Here is a 23,801-nt window from a genome sequence, read left to right on the forward strand (position 1 = left end):
GTGCTTGGAACTGGATCATAGTGTATGCCTCACTCTCCGGCATCTTCTGTGCTAGGTACTGGATCATAGTGCCTGCCTCACTCTCCGGCTTCTTCAGTGCTTGGAACTGGATCATAGTGTATGCCTCACTCTCCGGCTTCTTCTGTGCTAGGTACTGGGGTATAGTGACCATCTCACTCTACAGCTTCTCCCCTTGCATGGGGTGCTAGTGCGTATGCTAGCTTGGCTTGCTGGTTCCTAGTCATGGGTGGCTCCCTTGACTGGTTCTCTCAGTATAAATACGCAACAAAGAAAAAAAACAATTACGCAACTAAAAAAAAAAAACTATTCCTGTAACAGTGCCTCGATGCAAGCGGGTTGTGTGAGCGCTTTAAAAATGTAAAATAAATAAATCACCACAACCAAATCATGGGTGACGTTGTTTAAATGTGGCAGCACCAGCAATTCTTATCATGGCTTATATTCTTTGAATGGCACAGCATTGGCACCAACCTTGGCACTATGCCACTTCTGGGCTGTTATAACCATATTTCTCGATTTCAGATGTATTATACTTTGGACTTAAAAAATGGAGGCGTCTAGAATTTCGTATGGGGAGCAGTGGTGTCTCCAGGAAGCAAATTTAAAGGGGGCCACAGACAAAAGTAGGGGGGCCGCCTATAAAAGGGCAATGTGTATGCTTTTCCAAAATGACACGGGCAAAGTAGTCCAAAGTGGCCCGGGAGAGGTAAAAATCCTGCATTTATTCAGCAACCAATACTGTTGTGTATATGTATATATCTTGATGTTAACGATATTATCTCATCCTATATCGATATTGAAAATATATATCGGGATATCTCCAAAGCTCGATATATCGCCAGGCACACACACAGCAGCAGTTAAGTTCACTCCTGGTTTCGGGCCTTCATGGGCAATTGGTTCAATTGATGCCTGTGGTCATTGGCTGGTAATGCACACCTGCCATTTTATGCACTTTGAAATGATGCAGTGTCCATATTGTGTCCCGATCGCATCTGCTGTAGGTGGCCTTTCACTAGTGTGCCATTAATACCCACGGTTCGCGATGCCTTTTTGTGCATCTCATATCCGGCTGCGGGTGCTTTTCTGGAAGGTCTGTGCAGATCGCAATTGGGGCTGTGGGTTCCTTTCTCAGCGGTGTCTTTGTGTGGACATTTTATAGTGCAAATTTAGCAAGAGCACTGAGAATATCCAGAGCGGGCATGTGAACTAGAGGAGCACAGTGTGCATCAGTGTGTGCGCTATAACAGCAGTCAACCATCGACAACATATGATCCTTTAAATCAGTGTCTTCTGCAGAGCTGGAGCCACTCTGAGGCCTCGAGGGCAGTGTGTCCCTTTCAGGCCAGAAGAAAGAAACAGGCAAAGCAAAAGTCCTGCAAACGCGCGAGTGACGGCTGGGAAAGGAGGACAGCAGATTAGATCACCGAGCCGCCTGCTTCCCTCAGCAAAGCTGGGGGCTCGGCCGGTGAACCCTTGTCAGTGGCGAGCTGCCTGCAAAGACCCCAATTTGAATTTCAACACTCAGTGGCCGGGCTGGCCCGATTGTTGAAATTCAAATTGTCTTTTTTTTCTCACTGTGCCCTCACTCCCCCAGGCAGGACAGGGGTTAGGGCTTGCCTTTTAGGGGAAGGAGACTTACGTCGCACAGGGATGGACGAGGGGACTAGGAACAGTTGGGAATGAAGGTAAGTGTGAGGAGGCAAATGTAAGTAGGGAGCGGGGGTCGCGGTTAGGAGAAAGCGGCACAGTGCGGTCCATGCGCTCCCTGCGCACCGCCGTTTTAGAATTCGACATTCTTGGAGTCAGTACAGATCCGAAAGGACTAGGTTCCTGGCAGACCTAGTGCTGAAATGTGTCCTAAGTGCTATGGAATCAGGCAAAAAAACTCTCCTGTAAATTCCATTAACAGGAAAACAAACAGTCCTTGTCCGGGCCGCAATACACCACTGCACCTGCAGTTATGAAGTGGGAGAATGGAGGCAGGGAAGCTGTCCCCGGCTCCGATGCTTTGAGAGTAGATTATGTGAAGTTTACGTTGCTTGTAGACTAACTTCTGAGCTCAGAAAGGAAGAGCTCTGCCCCCATTTGTACTTTTTGTCCCTTTTACATTTAAAGCATGAAGAAAGAAATTGTGGCACAGGTCCCACACTGGGCTCTGTCAAATATCTTTTAATAAGTCTCATCTTTTGAGCAGGGCAGAGTGATTACTAGATGGCTGCAGACACAGCAGTGAATGGGTAATTGTCAGTGGCCTGTTCTCTAAGAAGTCTGAATGTGGAGTGAAGGAGTGTGGGGGATAGCAATGTGCATTTTGTGTGAAACAATGATTACAGGCAGGTGATGTTATCATGCATTTTTTCTCTGCGTGTCTAAGTCTTGGTAGTATTTGGGAACCCAGAGAACATTATTTTGATTTTTTTATCATTTTTATTATTGTGTCAATACATACGACTTTTCAAATGTATACACAGAGAAGAAGAAAAATTATAAAACATAATACATTTACATATCCAATCCTCGGGTCACCATTAGAACAAGGGGAACAAATCACAATCATCCTGGTTGCTTGGTTCCCTCACAGTGTCACTGGGTACCAGGCTCCTCCATGACCAGACTTCCTTGCACTGCCTCCTGGCCTACTGCGCACTTAGCGGCTGTAACTGTAACCCCTACAGCCCCTCTGCATCCTGCACTTACCTAGAGCTGCGCTGCCCTGGCTGCACTCACTCAAAGCCATGCTGCCCTGATCAGAACTCCCCCTTTTCCTCTCCCTTGTACTTCTCCTTCTCCTTCCCCTTGCACTTCTATTGTCACACTTGTGCGATCCGAATGAAACAAGGCTTAGTAGGATCATTTTTCTTGTCCTCCCTATGTCTTTCCTCCCTTGTCTAGTGGCGGCTCGAAACACTTGTGTACAGCCGCGTTATAAATGCTGTATCATATGTCATCATATTTTTATGAAATGTCCTACTATAATGTTGTGTACATTGCCAGAAGGACTTATTATGTGATCTGTGCACTTTTCATGTCAGCACTATAAAAGAGAGTGTTGTTTCATACCAGTGTTTTGCACTTCTTACCAACCTAGCTTGCTATGACTCTAGCTCCTCCCCTCAGTGTCGCCCTCACTTCTCAGGCCCCCGCCCCATACAATGTGTTTTTCATAGTGATGTTTCCCCATCTCCAGCCCCGGGCAGATACTGGCCTTTCAGAGCAGGACTGCCCCACCAGTCATTGCGTGTGGTGGCCAGGATGGCTCCTGCCACATGAGGGCCCCTGCAGGCGGTGGCTGGAAAGGGACCCCGGCAGGCTGCGGCATATACCAGTCCCGGTTCATCAGTCAGGAAGTCCTTTCTGCAGGCAGGTGGCCACTAGTCTCAGACACTTACAAACGAAGATTCATGTCACAATGACCGTGTTTATTGAGGACCAGAACTGTCACCTATTAGCACCTGTGGCCCCTCCCTTACCCTTGGGCCCCATGAGTCTCAGGTGTTTTGGAGCTTGGATGTACAATGCGGGCATCCTTGCTCTCACACCACTCAGTGCAAGCCCTTGGCCTAGAACAGCTGAATATATAATGTGCTGAACTCTGAGGGGCTTCTCCCAGCACCCCACAAATGGATCGGTAGCTGGCAAAGCTGCAGCCTCACTGCACCCCAACGCACCCACAAGGTCTCACAGAGTCATAGTTGGGAAATGGTCCCATGTGGTCCAAGTCACCATTATCCAGTTCTGTGTCCGAGTATTGCCATTATTTTCTTTACTGCTGACTTTATTTACCGTTTAGTGCAGCCCTTATTGACTTAAAGACCCAAACAGACGAACTGAGAGATCAAGGAAAGACAGCACTCCTACTCTTACTTGATCTCTCAGCTGCGTTTGATCTTGTGGACCACAAGGTCCTCTGTAGACATTTGGCCTCTGCTGCTCATTTCTCCACCCAGGCCATCAGATGGATAGGATCCTTTCTGAGCGAGAGAACTATGCGAGTGTTCTCCCCTTCGGCTGCAGCAGACTCCATACCGATCACTTGTGGAGTCCCCCAGGGCTCCTGTGTCTCCCCAACCTTATACAACATATTCGCCAAAGCTCTGTTCGATGATTTGGACCATCTAGGTATCATCTCCACTAACTATGCAGATGATACCCAGATCCTCCTCCCGCTTTCTGGGGATCATGGCAAGGACAGGGAGTTGGTGAATAGAGTGTATCTCATCATTCAAGCGTGGATGGCATCACATGGTCTCTGCCTGAATGATGATAAGGCAGAACTGATCATTCGAGGCACTCAGGCCAATATCAACAAATTAGGCTCTGACTACTCTAGTTTAGCATAGATGGCAATGTCATTAGGGTCTTCAGGGAGGTAAAAACGCTTGGCTTTTACCTGGATTCCACTATGTCATTTACTAAACAGGTCAACTCACTAGCATCAACTACAGCTTATACCTGTACGTTAATAAGAGCTGGTAAACACTTCCTTTCCAATGACAGCTGCATGATCTTAGCACTAATTCTCTCCCGGCTCGACTACTGCAATGCCCTCTATAGTGGTGCCGATAAATCCATAATTCAAAGACTCCAAATCCTACAAAACAATGCCTTGAGAGCTGCACTTGGCATAAACAAAAGGGAGCATATCTCCTCTATCAGAAGCCATCATAAATGGCTCTCTACTATTGACAAAATCCAGTTAAAAATGAACTCCCTGACATACAAAGCTCTCAGCAATGCGGCTCCCAGCTATTTGACGGATAAAATAAAGAGAAAAATATCTAATAGACCGACAAGAACTATTAACTCTAACTGTCTGGCAGTACCTAGATATAAACTTGCCAACATTGGTGGCAGCAGCTTCCCTGAGACAGCTGCCAAACTGTGGAATGCTCTACCTTATAACCTGAGAGCAGACCAACCTTTCTCACAATTCAGAAAGAACCTTATCAAACATCTCAACACCAACATTAGTAGTCATCCTTAGATACCGCTGTATTTCTAGACTGATTGTATATATGCTTCCTCAGAATCCGATCTTCATCTGTATGCATCCGAAATATAGATGACAAACTCCTCTATATCCTGTACATGAAGCGCTATCACCCTTCTGCTCATGCCTCATCAGTGTAAACACGTATATTGTTTTGTATCTCTGCACTACTGTAATTTGCAACATTGTAATGCCCTGATTTTCTGCCATACTGTAAGTAACATTGTAATGTCCAGATTCCTGTAACACTGTAAGTCTCGCATATTCTTGACTGCTGCGCCCGGTTACCCTTGGGTCTGGCGCGCATTATAAATAAAACAAACAAACAAACAAAGAAAAAATGTGGGGGTATCCCCCACAGCCCTCCATTAACACCCAAACACATAAAGACCCAATATACCCCCCTTCGCCCACTTACTATGTGTAATTGTTTGCAATAAAATATATAGTCGTTGAATCTCATCGCAATTTATCTTCTACACTGAAAATGAGTGCTGTGAATATCCTGTGATGAAATCCAGCCCTGGCTTTTTCGCCAACTGCACTTTGCACGCTGGACCACGTAGTTTAACTTTTTCTGCTGTTGGTAGGTGTGTAGAAGTCCCAGCATGTAAAGTACCGTTGACTAACAAGTCAGGGGCGGATAAGGTCCCCCTGAAACATCCTCCCAACCCACCAAAAAAGGTTCAACCACAGCTCGGAATAGGCTGTTTCCTTCATGCATTCATTTTGTCATTTGTATAGCGCCTTTCGCCATAAGTATTTGCTGAAGTCTCTTGTCCATACCTGCAACATATGTGCTTATTAACTGAGACGATTTTAGGAATTCTCTACAAATAACGAATGAAGTCAGCTGACCCCAAAACTCAAAGTAGCATGGCTGGCTGCCAACAATGGACGGAGTCAGGGTCTTTCATCTTTTTCATTTGACAGGGACTTCAGGAGGCATGGGGGTCAGCAACGGCCCCCATGTTGCCATTCATCAGACTTATAATACCAATATATACATTTATATATTCACTGAAAAAACTTTAGTTAAAGTGCAGTTATGTTGACCAGATTGAATGCAACAAAACCCTTGAAATTCAGCGGATGTGGGAAGTCATGACCAGCTTAACTCGGCACGCTCCCGTTGATGTCCCCCATAATGCCATTTTCTATGTCATTGTGAATCCCTTCTCTTATAATATGTATGTACTCATGGGTTTTACAACGGGAATGCACTGAGTAAAGCTGGTTCTGACTTCCCACACTAACCTAACTGCACTTTAACACCAGTTTTTTGTGAAGCTTTTTCTGTATATTAACATCATTCTGGGGCTTACAATGGGCACTTTGCGGAACGTGCCTTACATGCTGCGTTTGCTGGAGTCATTCCTGCGTCACTTCCCAGGGGGTATACAGAAGTATCACCACCGCCATGATGAGGGATTTCCCCACATCAGCCCCTTGATGACAAAGAAGGATATATAGCTTTTCAGTGGGCATTTAGTGTTTCAGCTCTCTACTAGTTAGCCGTCTCCTGATAATCAGTGGCTGTTAACACCCGGCTGCATTTGTCTCAATTATAATGTATGCACCCGACGGGTGCATCAGACTGTTATTCCCTCTAAGGAAGGGGGTGGGGGGCAACCATCATGTTGAAATGAGTGACCACACATCTTCATCCAGGCCCCTGCTGTCAACTGACCAGAAACGTACAGGTTAGGCCAGCAAAAAAAAAAAAAACACCAAACACACAAGGCCACAAAGGTGTCTGGAAACCAGTGAGCAGGTCAGGCTGAGAAACACGGTCACCACCTTATTGACACGCCACTCCAGCAGGGAGGACAGCTCACGGGCAAGACAACGCAGAGCAACACAGGTTCGAATCCCGGTCCTGCGCTTAGAAACTGGTCTCTGGGAATGAGCACGTTTTACAAGATGAATTCATTAAAATTATGATTCTTTTAGATGCAAAGCGAGCCTTCCATCTGAGCACCATGGCTTTGCTATGGCCGGCTTCTGTCAGAGTCACAGAGCTTTGCCCTCCTATGACCCGCTCAGGTTTCGCACATTTTTCAGCCCAGAAGTGTATCGCCTTCCTGCCTCACCTCTGCAAAAAAAGAAGCAATACAACACTTCAAAGCCAGTTATGCAAGTGTTTACAGCTGTGTTCATTGTAAGTCCAGGTGAGTGTGTTTGCATCATCTCTACATGTATTAATGTTGTTTCAATATGCGAAGAAAGTGAACAATTTCAGAATAGTTTTTAGCCCAAGATCACAAGGCACTCCAACGCGATGCTACCACTTGTGAATGGTGGTCAGTCAAAAGTACAATGCAGGCCACACGTCCACTGACTGATGCGAATACCGTGAAGTGCTTGTCTGTCAATCTATTCGCAAATCTATGTCAACCAAAGAACTCCTCGCGCCGGGCAAATACACGTATGTGCACAATTACACGCCATCACAAAAGGGTCAATACAAGGGGACTGTGCTTCTTTCTAATCCAAAAGTCCCAGTGCATGTGCTGGGTGACTGTGCCAGCCATGAGGGCGTGACCCTCGAGCCCACTGTGAAGAGTTGGCATCCATGATGCGGCAGGCCGAGCTCTGAACCGGTGGCCACGGGGCAGCAGCCTCCCTCGGTCTCATGCTGTGTGTTTGCGCTCATTTATAATTCATCCGACCTAATGCCGGCTCTTTCAGTGACGTCATAATACCATTTCCAGGCAGTCTCCCAAGCTTGCCCAGGAGCAGGGCAGAGCAATGTCTTCCCGCCGAGACTACTGCCCCCCAGCTCCCCAGTCCCCCACCCACCCATGGCCATGCCCAGCCTCAGCCGGCAAAATAATATTAAAAGAAAACGCACAAGGAGACGATATTACCCCAACCCCCTCTTGGCCCGCACTTGGCATCTGAACGCGTAGCTGCTGGCACTGAAAGGGGGCATTGTGCCGGGAGCCCTTCTCCCAAACAATGCCCCCTCCCACTCAGGAACTGATTCGCAAGACCCACTGTGAACTTTCCGAGGCCCAGCCCCGGGGGCCACCCTCTCGTTGGCACGCGGCATGTTTCCAGTGCCCAGACGAGGGCATTGATTCACTGGGGTCCAATGGGACCGGGAGGGGGATGCCCCTTTCTGGAGCCTCAGAACTGCTCATTAATCATCGACCCGACCCACCCTCTTCTGATTTGCATGTGCCAGACAGTCGGTTGTGGCAGCTGGGTGAGAGGGGGGAGGGGGATGTCTGGCATGACGGCACCGCTCGGCAGCGCACCCGGCTGCATGCTAAGTAATGCAGACTCATGACATTGGCATGACACCAGCCTATAATATTGCAGTCTGCGTCGCTTCATCCAAAATAAAATTGCTGCAAAAAAACTCATAGTAGCAACATCTGCTTTTAATAGCAGAAAATGACAATATAATTACCATTTTTATTATAATTGTATTCCAATTATTATTTCTTTAAAACAATGTATTATATGATTTCGTGTAGCCTCTGTCTCGCGGCAGCTGTGTTCATTAAAATCCCATTACTATTTTGCTGTGTCAGCAATTTCTCTTGCAGCTAAAGAAAGCATAGCACCACCCCGCCCCCTTCCCCAGCCCCCCCCCCGTCCCCAGATCCAGGGCCCCTACCTGGAAGAGCCTTGTTCTTCTTCACCTGGAATTTGATCTTATTCGACAGCTTGTAGATGGCTGTTCCCATCACCGGCTCCGCGCCGCGCCGCGGTGCGCTGCAGCCTCCCCGGTGCCGCAGTCAGCCCACCTCCCCAAATGGATCCCCCCCCCTTCCAACTTCCAAGCATGCAGGCCACCGAGGCCTAATTGCATCGTGGTGCCACCATGGCGCCCCGCCGGTGCGCCCCGTGCCGGTGTAGCCACATCACCTCTAGAGCCCGGCAGAGCAGCGAGGATTTGACTTTCAAATGCAGCAGCAGATGCCGACAGAGCAACTCGCATCCACAGAGGGGGGGCAGGAGGGATTTAAAGGGACCTTCCACCTGATCCACTGGAGCTGCACGAGCTCCAGAGGCGCCTTGTTGCACGCCCACCCTTCCTTCTCTGCATACTAGGGTAATCCCCCCCAAAAACCAATACAAAAACTAGTACGATAATAGTGCATTTTTGGGTCAAATTTGTCGATTTTGGGACCACTCCGGTGGTGATAGTGCGCAGAATAAATATCCTTTAACATTGATATGATATGGCATTTATAACGCGCCTAGACACAAGTGTTTCAAGGCGCGACGAGGCAAGGGAGGGGAACAGAGGGAAGACAGAGACACCGATCTTACTTGGCCAGCTGACATTGAGATCGCCCAAGTGCAGGGACATTAACATTATTTGCACCTTTTCAAACAATTAATAGATGGGGGTTGGGTTAGGGTATAAAAAAGGTGGGGGATGTTGGTGGGAGAGGCGGGGGTCTCCCCCCTGCATTGAAAAAAGAAAGTGCAAAAAAATATATATATATTTTCCAAATTCGACCCAAAAAATGTGTTCTGTTGGTCCTCATTTTTTTTCTGGCATTTCTACGTAGAACACATACAAGCATTAAATGAAATTAAAACAAACCCACATGTGACAAAATATATCGCACTTATACACAAGACAAGGAAATCAGAATCCCTCAAGCAAACATCAAAAGGCGGCGTAACACCAAAGAGATGTTTTAATAAAAGAAAGACAACAGATTTCACAGACTGCATTTTAAAAGTCTTCAATTTGATTGAGTCGACCAAATGTATGTGTTTGTGTGTGTGTTTTGCACTTGTATGTATAAATTGTAATACATAACGCGCTTAATACCCAGAGGTTTCTAAGTGCGGATCCGGGTATCGAACCTGTGTTGCTCAGCATCGTCTTGCTTCCAAGGCGAGCACGTTGCCCCTGAGCTATCCTCCCGAGAAGTGTGTGCCTGTGTGTTTATGTATGGGGGTGGGGAGTAGAAGAATGTGGGGGCATGTGGTAGGCTCAGGTCAAGAGGGGGAACCCCCATTCCAGTCAACAATATTGACAATAGGAGGATCAAAATAAATTGACCAAATTGAAGTCTTTTAAAAAGGATTTTGTGTAACCGCATAGAACTGTAACTGGGTCTTGCAGAGCGGGACTTCTGCCATTTTGGGGGCCTTTCAGAAATGTGCACCGGGAACATGTCTTGATCTTGACACGGAACACTAGAGGTTATAAATCAATATTTGGGGCAGGCGTTACCAATAAACACATGATGTAATTATATTACAGGCACTTAGGCTAAGTCAGCCTCTCTTAATGGACGGTGTGACTGTTTTAATTAATCTGGCTTCTAAGGTACGATGAGAACACCCAAAGGCGGGGTCTTGCCCTAGGGGGGAGAAATCACATTCAAATGAAAGGATTTACTGTGGTAGGGAATTCATTGTATGCACTAGATGCCATCTTAGAATATAGGGAAATGGCCGCAGTGCGTGGTATAAGTCAGTAGTACAGGGGGACACCTTCTATCACACGTTTCATGTGACAGGTGGCCTGCCCCTTTCCACGCCCCCTGATCCCTTGCTCACCACCATGTTTGATACACAATTTCTTTACACCCAAAATGTTTGATATACATTTGATAAGAGCCCTGATACAGGCTAAACATAGATGATATATTGATCCCTATAAATTTAATGGACCCCAAAAATGTTAACTGAACCCTAAACCTGTTTATATATATTTTATATACATTTTATATAAACTGGATATAAAATGGTTAAGACCACCATTGTGATGTATAGATAGATGCTGTATTGAAGCCCATGGGTTTGATCGCACCCCAAACCAACCCTATCCATTCAAGTTATCTTAATCACCCAGTACCATCAAACCTTAATAATATTTGATATAAAATGGATAAGACCACCGTCGCCACGTATAAATAGATGTCGTCATGACACCCCATACATTTGTTGCATCCAAAAAACAACCCTATACACTTGAGACAGCTTTATTAGCCTGTTACATCAAACCTGTATATAACGTTGATATAAAATGGATAAGGCTGTCATTATGGTGTGGTGTATAAATAGAGTACCCGAGGACCGCCACTACATTTGATCACTTACAAAAACAACCCTACAAATTTGAGCTAGCTTCATCACCCAGTAACATCAAATGTTGCCTTTACCATTCCTACACAAATACCCAAACTGGGCTGCCTAGTAATTCTTATCTCACTGTGGTTGTAACCTCATGTCTGTCTTCTGGCATTTGCCCTCTGTCATTTAAACATCTATTTTTTGTTTAAATATCAGACATTGTGCACATTCTTCCAATTTCTGTCCTACTTTTTCTTCGCGCTTACCTTTGCAAACTACTGAGACGAGCTCTCAGCAATGCGGCTCCTAGCTATTTGACGGATAAAATAAAGAGAAAAATATCTAATAGACCGACAAGATGAGATGAGCGGTCTCCTCGCTGGAGTGAACAGAGTGTCTCTTTTCAGTCCAAGCACTCGCCCGAACATTGCATTCCAAAGCAAAGAGCCATGCATTTCGCCCTATTTGAGGGTGTCTTTGAGGGGCTGCGGGTGATTGTGCTATGGTGCAAAGTTACTGTAAAGAAGCCTTGAAAAGCAGCTCAGCGGCCATCTTGATCGGTGTGTCCTTTTCGCAGAAGTCGACAAATATGCACAGTGCACCGACGCATACCAGGGTGGTGCCCGCCGCTCGCAGCGTCCCCTCTGATGCCCGCACTGGGCAAAGGGGGCTGACTCAAGCCTGAGTTGCATTTCACGTGCACGCGTTTTCTATGTTGGACTTAGTCGCGCTTAACCTGGATACTGCACATTGAAAGGGCCGACCCAAAATCACTCTTTGAAGATTTGTCAAAAGCGGCATCACGCCCATTCTGACTTTTCTAGTCAAACTCGTCATTCAAGCTCAAAGAGATAGGAGGGCAGGGTCGGACTTGGGCATGAAATTGTCTCGGGCGCCGATGAAAACGTGCCCACAGCTACACATGGCAATCCCTTCCTTTTGTGACACCGTTTGAATAGTACACAATGGGGAGTTTGTTGATTAAATGCAACGCATATTGTGCAATTTAAAGAATACTTCTTCAGCAACACTGGTCAAAACTACTAGCCGCATAGTGAAGTGACTCATCAAACTGGTCCACATTGGCCAAAAAAGTGGCTCACTTTGACCAGAAAACTGGCCCACACTAGCATTTTGTGTTTTTGGTTCGGGCATTGCCCTATAGGCCAGTACAAGCCTGCAGGAGAGGAATCTTAAAAATAAAAATATATCCAAGTGAATGCCCCCGGTTCTTAGCCTTACCAGTGTGGCAGAAATGGGCCACAGATTAAAGAAGTCCAAACAGTTGTTTTTGCAACTTTAAAGCCTAGGTTTCAGCAGGGGAAGTACAGAGTTTTCCACCTTGACAGCACACGTAGAAGTGTGGCGGGTGGTATTTTCACTCTCAACCGGCCCTTCCTTCGTCGCGCCTCCACATGCAGACACGCTGTGAGTTACTGTGGCCCCACTGATGCGCTGTTCCCACTGACAGACACTCAGCTGCACCCCCAGGGCATGTAGCCTGAGGTGTCTTCTCGGGGTTGTAAGCGATGTAGCTAGCAAGTGGCCAGCGTATACAGTGCTCTCTGCTCAGGTGCCTATGCAGCCTTCCAATATGTCATGGAGGCCTTTGGCACCAGTAAAAGTCGCTCACGGCCGGCTATTGGGAGGTAGCCATAGAGAGACCTGAGGTCAGGGTGTTTTTTTCCCCCATTGTAGCATTATTTTGCACCAACCTCTACCTTTTTCCACAGAACAAGTAAACTCTCTGTTCCCTCGGAAATGGAAAGATATTTTGCACAGAGTAAGCTATGATTTTAAAGTAGCGCTTGTAGAACATGTCTAGAGTTTGGGCTTGTTTTGCTTTTCCCAAAATAAGTGCACAGATGTCTGCATATAGTTTAGTTTTCTCCCCAATATACTGAATAGGAAAGCATTGTACACTTGAAACGCAAGAATGTACTCTCAGATTATAAAACGGCTCTTATATGACCGTTTATCAACTCAAATAAACGTTACAGAATAAAACACTGAATTAGGAAAGATTTTACATCACCGTTGGCATAGTTGTGTACCACTTCATCCCTGCCAAGAACTTCACTAGACAGCTTCCCAGACTAGGCTGGCACAGAGAAATCCTCACAACGGGAATGGACCGGACAAGATGCATCCAACTTCTCCAGCCCAGCAGAAGCTTGTGTCTCTATCTATGCCAGCCTAATCCAGTGCCCCCCAATTTTATTATACCTTTCCAGAAGGTTCACTTGCTGACAGCAATCCACGGGCATTCGGCCGGAATGCCATGCGGAGTACTTCAATAAGTAAACACATTCTGTTTCTCATGGGAGCTTTCTGCTCCTGCAATGTTATCAGGCAGAACATCAAAACAATCCTTGAACACAGCACCGTGGCATAGGGAAAAACATCTTGTTTTTCTAGTGAATGCAGACATAATTCAGGACTCACGTTGAAACTAAGCCTTCACTGAGCTTTGGAGTAAAATGCCCACTACACCCAGAATGCATTTCAAATAGCAAAGACATTACATTTTTTAATAGCGCTACATTCCACCCTTGGACATTTGACTACTATAACTCAGTGGCGCTAAAGTCGGCTTCTGAAACCAGCCAAGCATTATAGCTAGGCTAGAAATGCATGGAAAACAACAACAAAAGAGAATACAAATGATAAAAATGCAAGCTAAAGCAAAATGTAGGGTTTCACCAATATTTGGAATCCATAAAACAACCAATCCCACCAATTCCCAGTATGAAAGGAGGTCGCCTGCTTTGTCAAATCCTTCAATTGTTAGATGTGGTTTTTCACAGACTAGGAATGGTCACTCAAATTGAAACAGCACATTCCTTCAAATGTATTACACCATAAATGATGGTTTAATTACAGGTCATCAATAGCAGCTCTGTTCTGCAAAACTGCTTTTCTCATAACTTTGCTATTTTAAAGCAATTCTTCTAAATCTGGAGAGGTATGATTTAACCCCATCACTACTGAACATGTTAACTAAATCAAAGAGTATAGCCCCTAACAGCTAATCCTCAAACTCCCCCCAATGAATATGCAAGAGCCAGGACCTCCGACTTGGATAACAAATGTACATTTGAATCACAATCTGGGGTTAGAGATAGAGATTAAAAAATGTTTCTTTTAACTCTAGGACATACAGGCTGCAAAGGAAGCAAGGTTAAGGCTAGTTGCGTTACTGCACATGGTCCTCCAGAAATGCTGGCAGGAATATAAGTAAACGTAGTATTCCCGCATGAGAATAACCATCCTACTGGAAGTGTGACATGGTTCAAAGGACTAGCAGCTGCAATTGTATGATTACAGGTCATGGTGTTGTCAACGTTGGTGCAAGTGCTTGGAGTTTGTGAGCACAGTTGTTGTTCAAACACAGTCTGGTACATTTGTTTAGTCACTTGACACCTGCCGACCTCTTCTGGCTGACAAGTCATGAAGAAACAGACATCTCCTTTAGCAATATTATATGTGAACATCTTAGTTCAATTTCTCAATGTTTTGTTGGTTTCCTAACAGTACTGAAAATATTCACCAAACAGAAAATGATTGTCAGACATCATTATCCTCCACCAAAGAGTCATTAGGAGTGATGCTGAAAATGTGCCTCAAATTTGATGCACGGGTTGCCACGGCTACCAGGCAGGTTGCCAGTAGGTCCATTCCATTATGTGAATTTGATGAGTAAAAATAGGGTATGTTTTGAATTTCCTGAGCCCAGTAGATACATATGTTTTCTCTTTGGGCAGCATGTACTTGGTTTACTCTCAATGCGTTGCGAATCCGTTTCTTCATGCCCGCTTGGACTGGTATGTCAGCATTGGCATCAAGTGACCCACAGATCCCATTCTCCAACCTCGTCAATTGCAAATCAGTTCTTTGCAAAAATGTGGCATTTTGCATTTTGCTGTGTATTGTTTAATTCTACCAAATGGAGACCATTCAGAATTGCACTTACACAAGCCAGACACAGAATCTGTAAAGCAAACCAGAAAAAGCATATCAGTGTTGCTAATCATTCACTTAAATAACTTTTGACAGCAGGAACATAGTCCTATTTTTCCTTGCCGGGCTCCATAGCTAAAACAACTTGGTCTCTGCCTGACGCTACGACATCTGCGGGTGCAGGTGGGACACTAGGCTTTTCTACCCATACGTTTGCACCCAGTGCCATGCGGTCTAATAAGCCAAAACCAGGGTTCCCCCGAGTAGATAACACTGTAGGGAGCTCGCCCTTTCTGATCATGTACAATTTCACAGGTATGATAATCAATTGGGCTATGCGGTTTCCTACATGGATAGGCAGCATCTCATCTCTGCATGACTTCCCAATACATGAGGGTTTCTGTAGCTGAATTAGGTTGCAACTGCACAGTACGTGATAGCTTCAGACTTAGCCACTGGCCTATTGTTCAACACTTTTACAGCATCAAACACAGACACGCTCACACTAGCCTACTAGGCTATCATTTAATGCCTTATGCAATTGTTCTTTCAACAAACCATTCATTCTCGCAATCAGGGCCGCCCCTTGTGGATGATACGGCACATGGTAGAGCCACTCAACATTGTTCTACTGACAGTACTCCTGAATTAACTTGCCTTTGAAATGTGTGCCATTGTCACTCTGAATTTGAAAGGGCACTCCATAATGCAATATAATCTGATCTAACATTTAACTACCATGGGTTCCCCCCCCCACCCCAGTGCCAATGCCCTTTTTGGTGATTTTGGTATTTCACCATGCAAAGCCTTCTAACATTTTCTCCTTCATTAACCCCTTAAGTGCCCAGGACGAGCTATCTCGCCCTTGGCACTGGGGAGGTAATCCCAAGGACGAGATACCTCGTCCTTGGCACTTAAGGGGTTAATGGTGGTCAATTGTGTGGCACTCTTGCATGGCAACACCATCAAATATCTTGAAAAGGTATCTACAATGGTACATGCATATTGGCATCTTTTATAGATTGGCATAGGATTGAAGTATAATCGATCTGCCAGATTTGACTCGGTAACTTGCCCCTTCGCAAAGAGCCCTGGACAATATGAGGGATGGGTCTATGCTGTTGACTGTGAGAAACCAGAAGGTGTCTCACCCGCTGGTCCCCAGGGATTTGTCATCCAGGTGGCCAGGACACGGCCATCACTTTTGGATCCAGTTCCTGGGGGTGGACTAGTGCGGCAGGATCACCTGGATGATGGGTCTTCGGGAAGTGAGACACCGGAGGGTCAGACGCAGTATCCCCTTCCCTGTAACACCTTTTCCCCATCCTACTAGGTAGGATACCTAGGAATTTCCCCCCTCCCCCTTTCCCGACACAAACACTTTCTCACGGACAAACTAACACCAGAGCCCTATACCTGACATGTCCCAATAAAATAGTCATGCAACATCAGACAATTACTGATCATTACACACACCTGACTTCCATCACACTTCTCCACACAGATAAAAGGCTGAGCACGAAAGCACACTCTGAGCGAGGCAAAGCACAAGAGGAAACTGTGGTTCCAACATGGCAGTTTAATACGAAAAGAAAGACGGCGAGACCAGAGAGGGTTGCAAAGAGGGAAGTGCCCTTGACCTTTTCAGACTATTACTTTTGCAAACCTTGCAAAGTAAGAAACCTAAGACCGGGAACTAAAGCTGAACAAACCTGCATTATGTGTCAGAGGTACCCGGGGCTCTCCCGTGTCAATAACCAAGGCAGAGAGGGGCAGCTGCCACTGTAGCACTGTCCTTAGCTCCTACAACAAAGCAGTGCTAGTTAAGAGAGCACAGCCGATGAGTCGGAGAGACAGATACCAAACCAGGCTGTGTTGGAATCAAGGTTGCAAGCGGCAACATTGGATGAAGAAATCTAAACAGAATAGTGTGTGAAAAGTATGTGACAAACAATGCAAATATAATTGAAAACCAGAGGAGTGATTGAACTTTGGAGGCCAAATAATATACCATAGACAGGGTGGTCCGGCACCATGTGGGTGCTCACTCGAAGGTCTATGCCTGTGTATGCCTTGCATTGTCAGGTATCCAACTAATTGGCAACTATTGAAAGGGGAATTTTGAGATCAAAGTGGTTCTGCAATGGGTCAAGCAAAACCCTGTGCACATTCGAAAGTCTTCGATAGTTGAATGCATGCTACAATTGGTCCAAGCCCGGCTGAGAGAGACAAATTGTGACAGAGAAAGGATCTGAACCCAGCTGAGGTGGATCCGGGGTGAATCGTGAGTCACCCGAGAAAGAGTATTCTCTTAACATTATAAAAGGGGATCTGAGCCGGGAAGAGGGAGATCCATGATACTGACTGTGATATGAAAAGGGATCTGTGCCCAGCTGAGGGGGGTCCAGGGTGAGACACCCGAATTGAACACTGGGAAGAGGAGAGGAACATTTGCGTTTATTTTTATCTTGTACATCAGGTGCTCTGAGTCAAGAGATCTTGGAAAAGCAAAGAGACTTGCAGCACAGAAGGCCCTGATGCTGGTAATGGAACTGTGTCCTCATACCGAAGAAGCCAGAGTGTGTGCTTTGCTCGAGTGAATCGCCTTGTCCTGTGCTGAAAATATGTGGGATGAAGTATTGGGGAGGGAGGTCAACGGCCTAAACATCCTGACATATCATTTTGTGAACACGTCTTTCTTTTTCCTGAACACTACCCCTCAGTATGTAGGTTCAGCATTAAGGATTGGCAATTGTTTTCTTTTTAGTATAGGCCCTCTTATTTTAATGAGACTCCACTAGGACCGTATTATTATTATTTGATGGTCACAACTTGCTCCCCTCTATAGATTTAGGTTTAGATAGGCTGTCATCACACCCTTGATAACGTTCAATAAACACCACTGAACTATGGTCACTTGTGTCTGTCTTACTGTTGATACCATGCCTTCCTTACATGACAAACAGGACATTGTACAATTATTGTTTTCACTACCTCTAGAGGGATATTGATACCTGGAGCTTGTGCCCACCTGTGAGTAGCTTTTTCTTCCAAGTGCCCACATTTTGGGTGCGCCCACTAGGCCAGACCCTCCAAATCGTCTTCCTGAACCTCCGCATCCACAGATGAAATCTTGGTGTGTTCATCCGCAACAGAATTAATCCAACGTTCTAATGAGTCCGTAGTGCAGTGGGCGTCCACATGATACACTGTAACTTCACTTTGTGATAACATTTCCCAAATATCCTGCCACACTTCCTTTACCCACAATCATGAGCGAGACAAATTGAGTAAAAGAAAGGTATCTGAACCCGGCTGAGGGGGATCCAGGGTGAACCGTGAGTCACCCGAGAAAGAATTATGTGAACATTCTAATAAGGGGATCCAACATGTAATTTTTGTTTTGAAAGGGATCTGAGCCTGGCTCAGGGGAATTCAGGGTAAGCATCAACATTGAATACTGATAAACAGAAAATAACCTTTGCATCTTATCTTTGTACATCAGGCCCTCCGAGTCAAGAGACATGCAAGAAGAAAAGAGACTTGCACCACAGAAGGCCCTGATGCTGGAAATGGAAGTGTATCCTTGTGCTGCAGAAGCCAGAGTGTGTGCTTTGCTTGAGTGAACCGCCTTTCACCACGCTGAAAAGGTGGGGAAGGGAGGCCAACGGCCTGAACATCCTGATATATTCTTTTGTGAACACTTCTTTCTTTTCGTGAACATTACCCAAACTATTTGTAAATTAGTGGTAAGGATTGGCAATAGTTATTTTTTGTATAGGCCCTTTTATTTTGACAAGACTCCACTAGGACTGCCTTATTATTATTTGATGGTTGTAGCTTTCTCCCATCTGTAGATTTAGGTTTAGATAGCTGGTTATCAAACCCTTGCCAAAGTTCAATAAACACCCTTGAACTGTGGTCACTTGTGTCTGTCTTACTGTTGATACCATGCCTTTCTTACACTACTAACCATGAATCGGTGTACAAACGACATTGACCAGGTGTGTCTTGTTTCAACGCTTGATAAACTGCATAGAGTTCTGCAAACTGTCTGCTCTTCCCTTTCCCTTACGTTGTCAAGATCTTTTTTGTCTTTGGAGTATGTGACACTGCTTTCCAGTAACGCTCGGTTCCTACATAGCAAGCAAAGCCATCGGTAAACCAGGCATACTCTGTCTGCTCCACTGTCAGATCTGCATAAGGTACTCCCTGGAGACTCACATACTTTAGTCACTTCCTGTGGTATGTAACCTACGAGTGGTATTTAGCCACGTGCTCATGTAATTTCGCAACTCCACCCTTTCCTGATTTGGCTCTGTCTTGAAGGTACCATTTCCATTTGATTACACTGGCCTCTTGGGCGTGACCTATCCTGTGACTTTTAGGAGAGCTCAACACCCACTGTATAATTGGGATTTTGTGTCTAATCAGTACATCATGACCCACTGTCAATTGTTCGGCATCAATAAGAGGCCAGTAACATGCCAGCAATTGCTTCTCAAATGGAGCGTACCTATCACCTGCCTCAGGTAATTTGTGACTGCAAAATCCCAAAGGGACTTGCTTATTGTCTTGCTTTTGCCATAGGCTCCAGTCAGCATACCTTTTCTTATACAGATACATTTAGATTAGAAATTCATATTTCTTTCGAGGCACGTTGTAAAGTGGGGCCAAGAATTGCCTTAAATGTGGTATATAATGTATCCAACATTGAAACAGCCCTATGACCTGCTGAGCTTGTTTCCTGTTCACTGGAGTGGTAAATTCAAGTATATTTGCTTGGCTTGCGGCACTATCTCTCTGTGCCCATTGTGCCATTGAATTCCCAAAAATATTGCAGTCTCAGCTGGCCATTGAAACTTGTTGGGGTTAAATTCCCAGCCTTCCTTTTTCAACCCATCAATGATCACTTCCAATTGATTTTGCACACTGCGCTCATCCTTGCCCTGAATCAGAATATCATCCATGTAATGTGAGATCTGTATGTCAGGCTTACATGTTATTTTGTCTAAGTGTTCTGCCAACAGGCAGTGACAGAGGGTTGGAGTATGAAAGTACCCCATAGTTACTTGCATTCCGGATATTGGAACACCTCACCTAAGCCAGGAGCCAGGGGAAACAAGTAATTTCCAGATATTGGAACACCTCATCTAAGCCTGGAGCCAGGGGAAAAAGTAATTCCCATATATTAGAACACCTCATCCAAGCCAGGAGCCAGGGGAAACAAGTAATTTCCAGATATTGGAACACCTCATCCAAGCCAGGAGCCAAGGGAAAGAAGTAATTGCCGGAAATTGGAACACCTCATCCAAGCCAGGAAACAGCGGAAAGGAGTAATTCCCGGACATTGAAACAGTTCATCCAAACCAGGGGAAATGAGTAATTCCCGGGATATGGAAACAGTTCATCCAAGCCAGGAGCCAGGGGAAAGGAGTAATTCCTCTGATATGGAAACAGTTCATCCAAGCCAGGAGCCAGGGGAAAGGAGTAATTCCTCTGATATTGAAACAATTCATCCAAGCCAGGAGCCAGGGGAAAGGAGTAATTCCCGGGATATTGAAACAATTCATCCAAGCCAGGAGCCAGGGGAAAGGAGTAATTCCTGGGATATTGAAACAGTTCATCCAAGCCAGGAGCCAGGGGAAAGGAATAATTCCTGGGATATTGAAACAGTTCATCCAAGCCAGGAGCCAGGGGAAAGGAGTAATTCCCGGGATATTGAAACAGTTTATCCAAGCCAGGAGCCAGGGGAAAGGAATAATTCCTGGGATATTGAAACAGTTCATCCAAGCCAGGAGCCAGGGGAAAGGAGTAATTCCTCTGATATTGAAACAATTCATCCAAGCCAGGAGCCAGGGGAAATGAGTAATTCCCGGGATATTGAAACAGTTCATCCAAGCCAGGAGCCAGGGGAAATGAGTAATTCCTGGGATATTGAAACAGTTCATCCAAGCCAGGAGCCAGGGGAAAGGAGTAATTCCTCTGATATTGAAACAGTTCATCCAAGCCAGGAGCCAGGGGAAAGGAGTAATTCCTCTGATATTGAAACAATTCATCCAAGCCAGAAGCCAGGGGAAAGGAGTAATTCCTGGGATATTGAAACAGTTCATCCAAGCCAGGAGCCAGGGGAAAGGAATAATTCCTGGGATATTGAAACAGTTCATCCAAGCCAGGAGCCAGGGGAAAGGAGTAATTCCCGGGATATTGAAACAGTTTATCCAAGCCAGGAGCCAGGGGAAAGGAATAATTCCTGGGATATTGAAACAGTTCATCCAAGCCAGGAGCCAGGGGAAAGGAGTAATTCCTCTGATATTGAAACAATTCATCCAAGCCAGGAGCCAGGGGAAAGGAGTAATTCCCGGGATATTGAAACAATTCATCCAAGCCAGGAGCCAGGGGAAATGAGTAATTCCCGGGATATTGAAACAGTTCATCCAAGCCAGGAGCCAGGGGAAATGAGTAATTCCTGGGATATTGAAACAGTTCATCCAAGCCAGGAGCCAGGGGAAAGGAGTAATTCCTCTGATATTGAAACAATTCATCCAAGCCAGGAGCCAGGGGAAATGAGTAATTCCCGGGATATTGAAACAGTTCATCCAAGCCAGGAGCCAGGGGAAATGAGTAATTCCCGGGATATTGAAACAGTTCATCCAAGCCAGGAGCCAGGGGAAAGGAATAATTCCCGGGATATTGAAACAGTTCATCCAAGCCAGGAGCCAGGGGAAATGAGTAATTCCCGGGATATTGAAACAGTTCATCCAAGCCAGGAGCCAGGGGAAATGAGTAATTCCTGGGATATTGAAACAGTTCATCCAAGCCAGGAGCCAGGGGAAATGAGTAATTCCCGGGATATTGAAACAGTTCATCCAAGCCAGGAGCCAGGGGAAAGGAATAATTCCCGGGATATTGAAACAGTTCATCCAAGCCAGGAGCCAGGGGAAATGAGTAATTCCCGGACATTGAAACAGTTCATCCAAGCCAGGGGAAATGAGTAATTCCCGGGATATGGAAACAGTTCATCCAAGCCAGGAGCCAGGGGAAATGAGTAATTCCCGGGATATGGAAACAGTTCATCCAAGCCAGGAGCCAGGGGAAAGGAATAATTCCCGGGATATTGAAACAGTTCATCCAAGCCAGGAGCCAGGGGAAAGGAGTTCATCCAAGCCAGGAGCCAGGGGAAAGGAGTAATTCCCAGGATATTGAAATAGTTCATCCAAGCCAGGAGCCAGGGGAAAGGAGTTCATCCAAGCCAGGAGCCAGGGGAAAGGAATAATTCCTGGGATATTGAAATAGTTCATCCAAGCCAGGAGCCAGGGGAAAGGAATAATTCCTGGGATATTGAAATAGTTCATCCAAGCCAGGAGCCAGGGGAAAGGAATAATTCCTGGGATATTGAAATAGTTCATCCAAGCCAGGAGCCAGGGGAAAGGAATAATTCCTGGGATATTGAAACAGTTCATTCAAGCCAGGAGCCAGGGGAAAGGAGTAATTCCCGGGATATGGAAACAGTTCATCCAAGCCAGGAGCCAGGGGAAAGGAATAATTCCAGGGATATTGAAACAGTTCATCCAAGCCAGGAGCCAGGGGAAAGGAATAATTCCAGGGATATTGAAACAGTTCATCCAAGCCAGGAGCCAGGGGAAATGAGTAATTCCCGGACATTGAAACAGTTCATCCAAGCCAGGAGCCAGGGGAAAGGAGTAATTCCCGGGATATTGAAACAGTTTATCCTTGAAAGAGCACATTTCCGTTTGTTAATACAATCATTGACCTTTTGAACCTTCCTTTGATGGAGGAGCTTCATCATGACCTTCTTCAGAAGGGAACATCCTTGTACTTTAGATTTATGTTATTAGTGTTCGGGTCGGAATTAGGGTTTTTGGACACTAGTGTGACTAACGTTTTATGTTGACGTCCTGACAGTTTCACTAGTTTCCTCTGAGGCAGGGAATCCCCTCTTAGTATTTAGGGACAGGGAGGCATTTTTCTAAACCCTCAATTTACTTTAATAAAAGTTTATGACAACAACCATTTCACTTCAGTGTCAGACCGTTCCTTCTGTACCCTTGGAGCACACACAGGCATAAAAAGAAGACCTGGAAGTTATAAAGATGCAACAAGGTACATAGAAGGCATTCACAGGCATAGAAAGAATACATGGAGGGCAATAAGGTGCAACGAAGGCATACACTGGCATAGAAAGAAGACATGAGGGCATACAATTGCAATATGATGCATGGAAGGCATACACCGGCATAGAAAGAAGACACAGAAGGCATACAATTGCAATAAGGTGCATGGAAGGCATACACAGGCATAGAAAGAAGACACAGAAGGCATACAATTGCAATAAGGTGCATGGACGGCATGCACAGGCATAGAAAGAAGACACAGGGAGCATAAAATTGCAATAAGGTGTATGGAAGGCATACACCACTTTAGAAAGAAGACACGGAGGGCATACAATTGCAGTTAGGTACATGGAAGGCATACGCCGGCATAGAAAGAAGACACAGAGGGCATACAATTGCAATAAGGTGCATGGACGGCATGCACAGGCATAGAAAGAAGACACAGGGAGCATAAAATTGCAATAAGGTGTATGGAAGGCATACACCACTATAGAAAGAAGACACGGAGGGCATACAATTGCAATTAGGTACATGGAAGGCATACGCCGGCATAGAAAGAAGACACAGAGGGCATACAATTGCAATAAAGTGCATGGAAGGCATACAGCGGCATAGAAAGAAGACATGGAGGGCATACA

General features: G+C 45.6%; 1 protein-coding gene across 3 annotated transcripts in view; it reads right to left on the minus strand.

Moving 5' to 3' along the window:
• RASSF3 (Ras association domain family member 3) overlaps nt 1-23,801 on the minus strand; it is a 738,414-nt gene that overhangs the window by 411,889 nt on the left and 302,724 nt on the right. Inside the window, exon 1 of one of the 3 annotated variants that reach the window (XM_069629773.1) lies at nt 8,643-8,784. The exons of the other annotated variants lie outside the window; for them this stretch is intronic. Within the exon in view, the coding sequence (XP_069485874.1) occupies nt 8,643-8,712 (70 nt within the window). The 5' untranslated portion in view covers nt 8,713-8,784. Of the gene's footprint in view, nt 1-8,642; nt 8,785-23,801 lie in introns of those variants that run through there. 3 annotated transcript variants of the gene reach the window in all.

Source organism: Ambystoma mexicanum, chromosome 12 (genome assembly GCF_040938575.1).
Source record: "Ambystoma mexicanum isolate Mex_15411 chromosome 12, UKY_AmexF1_1, whole genome shotgun sequence".
NCBI lineage: Eukaryota > Metazoa > Chordata > Amphibia > Caudata > Ambystomatidae > Ambystoma > Ambystoma mexicanum.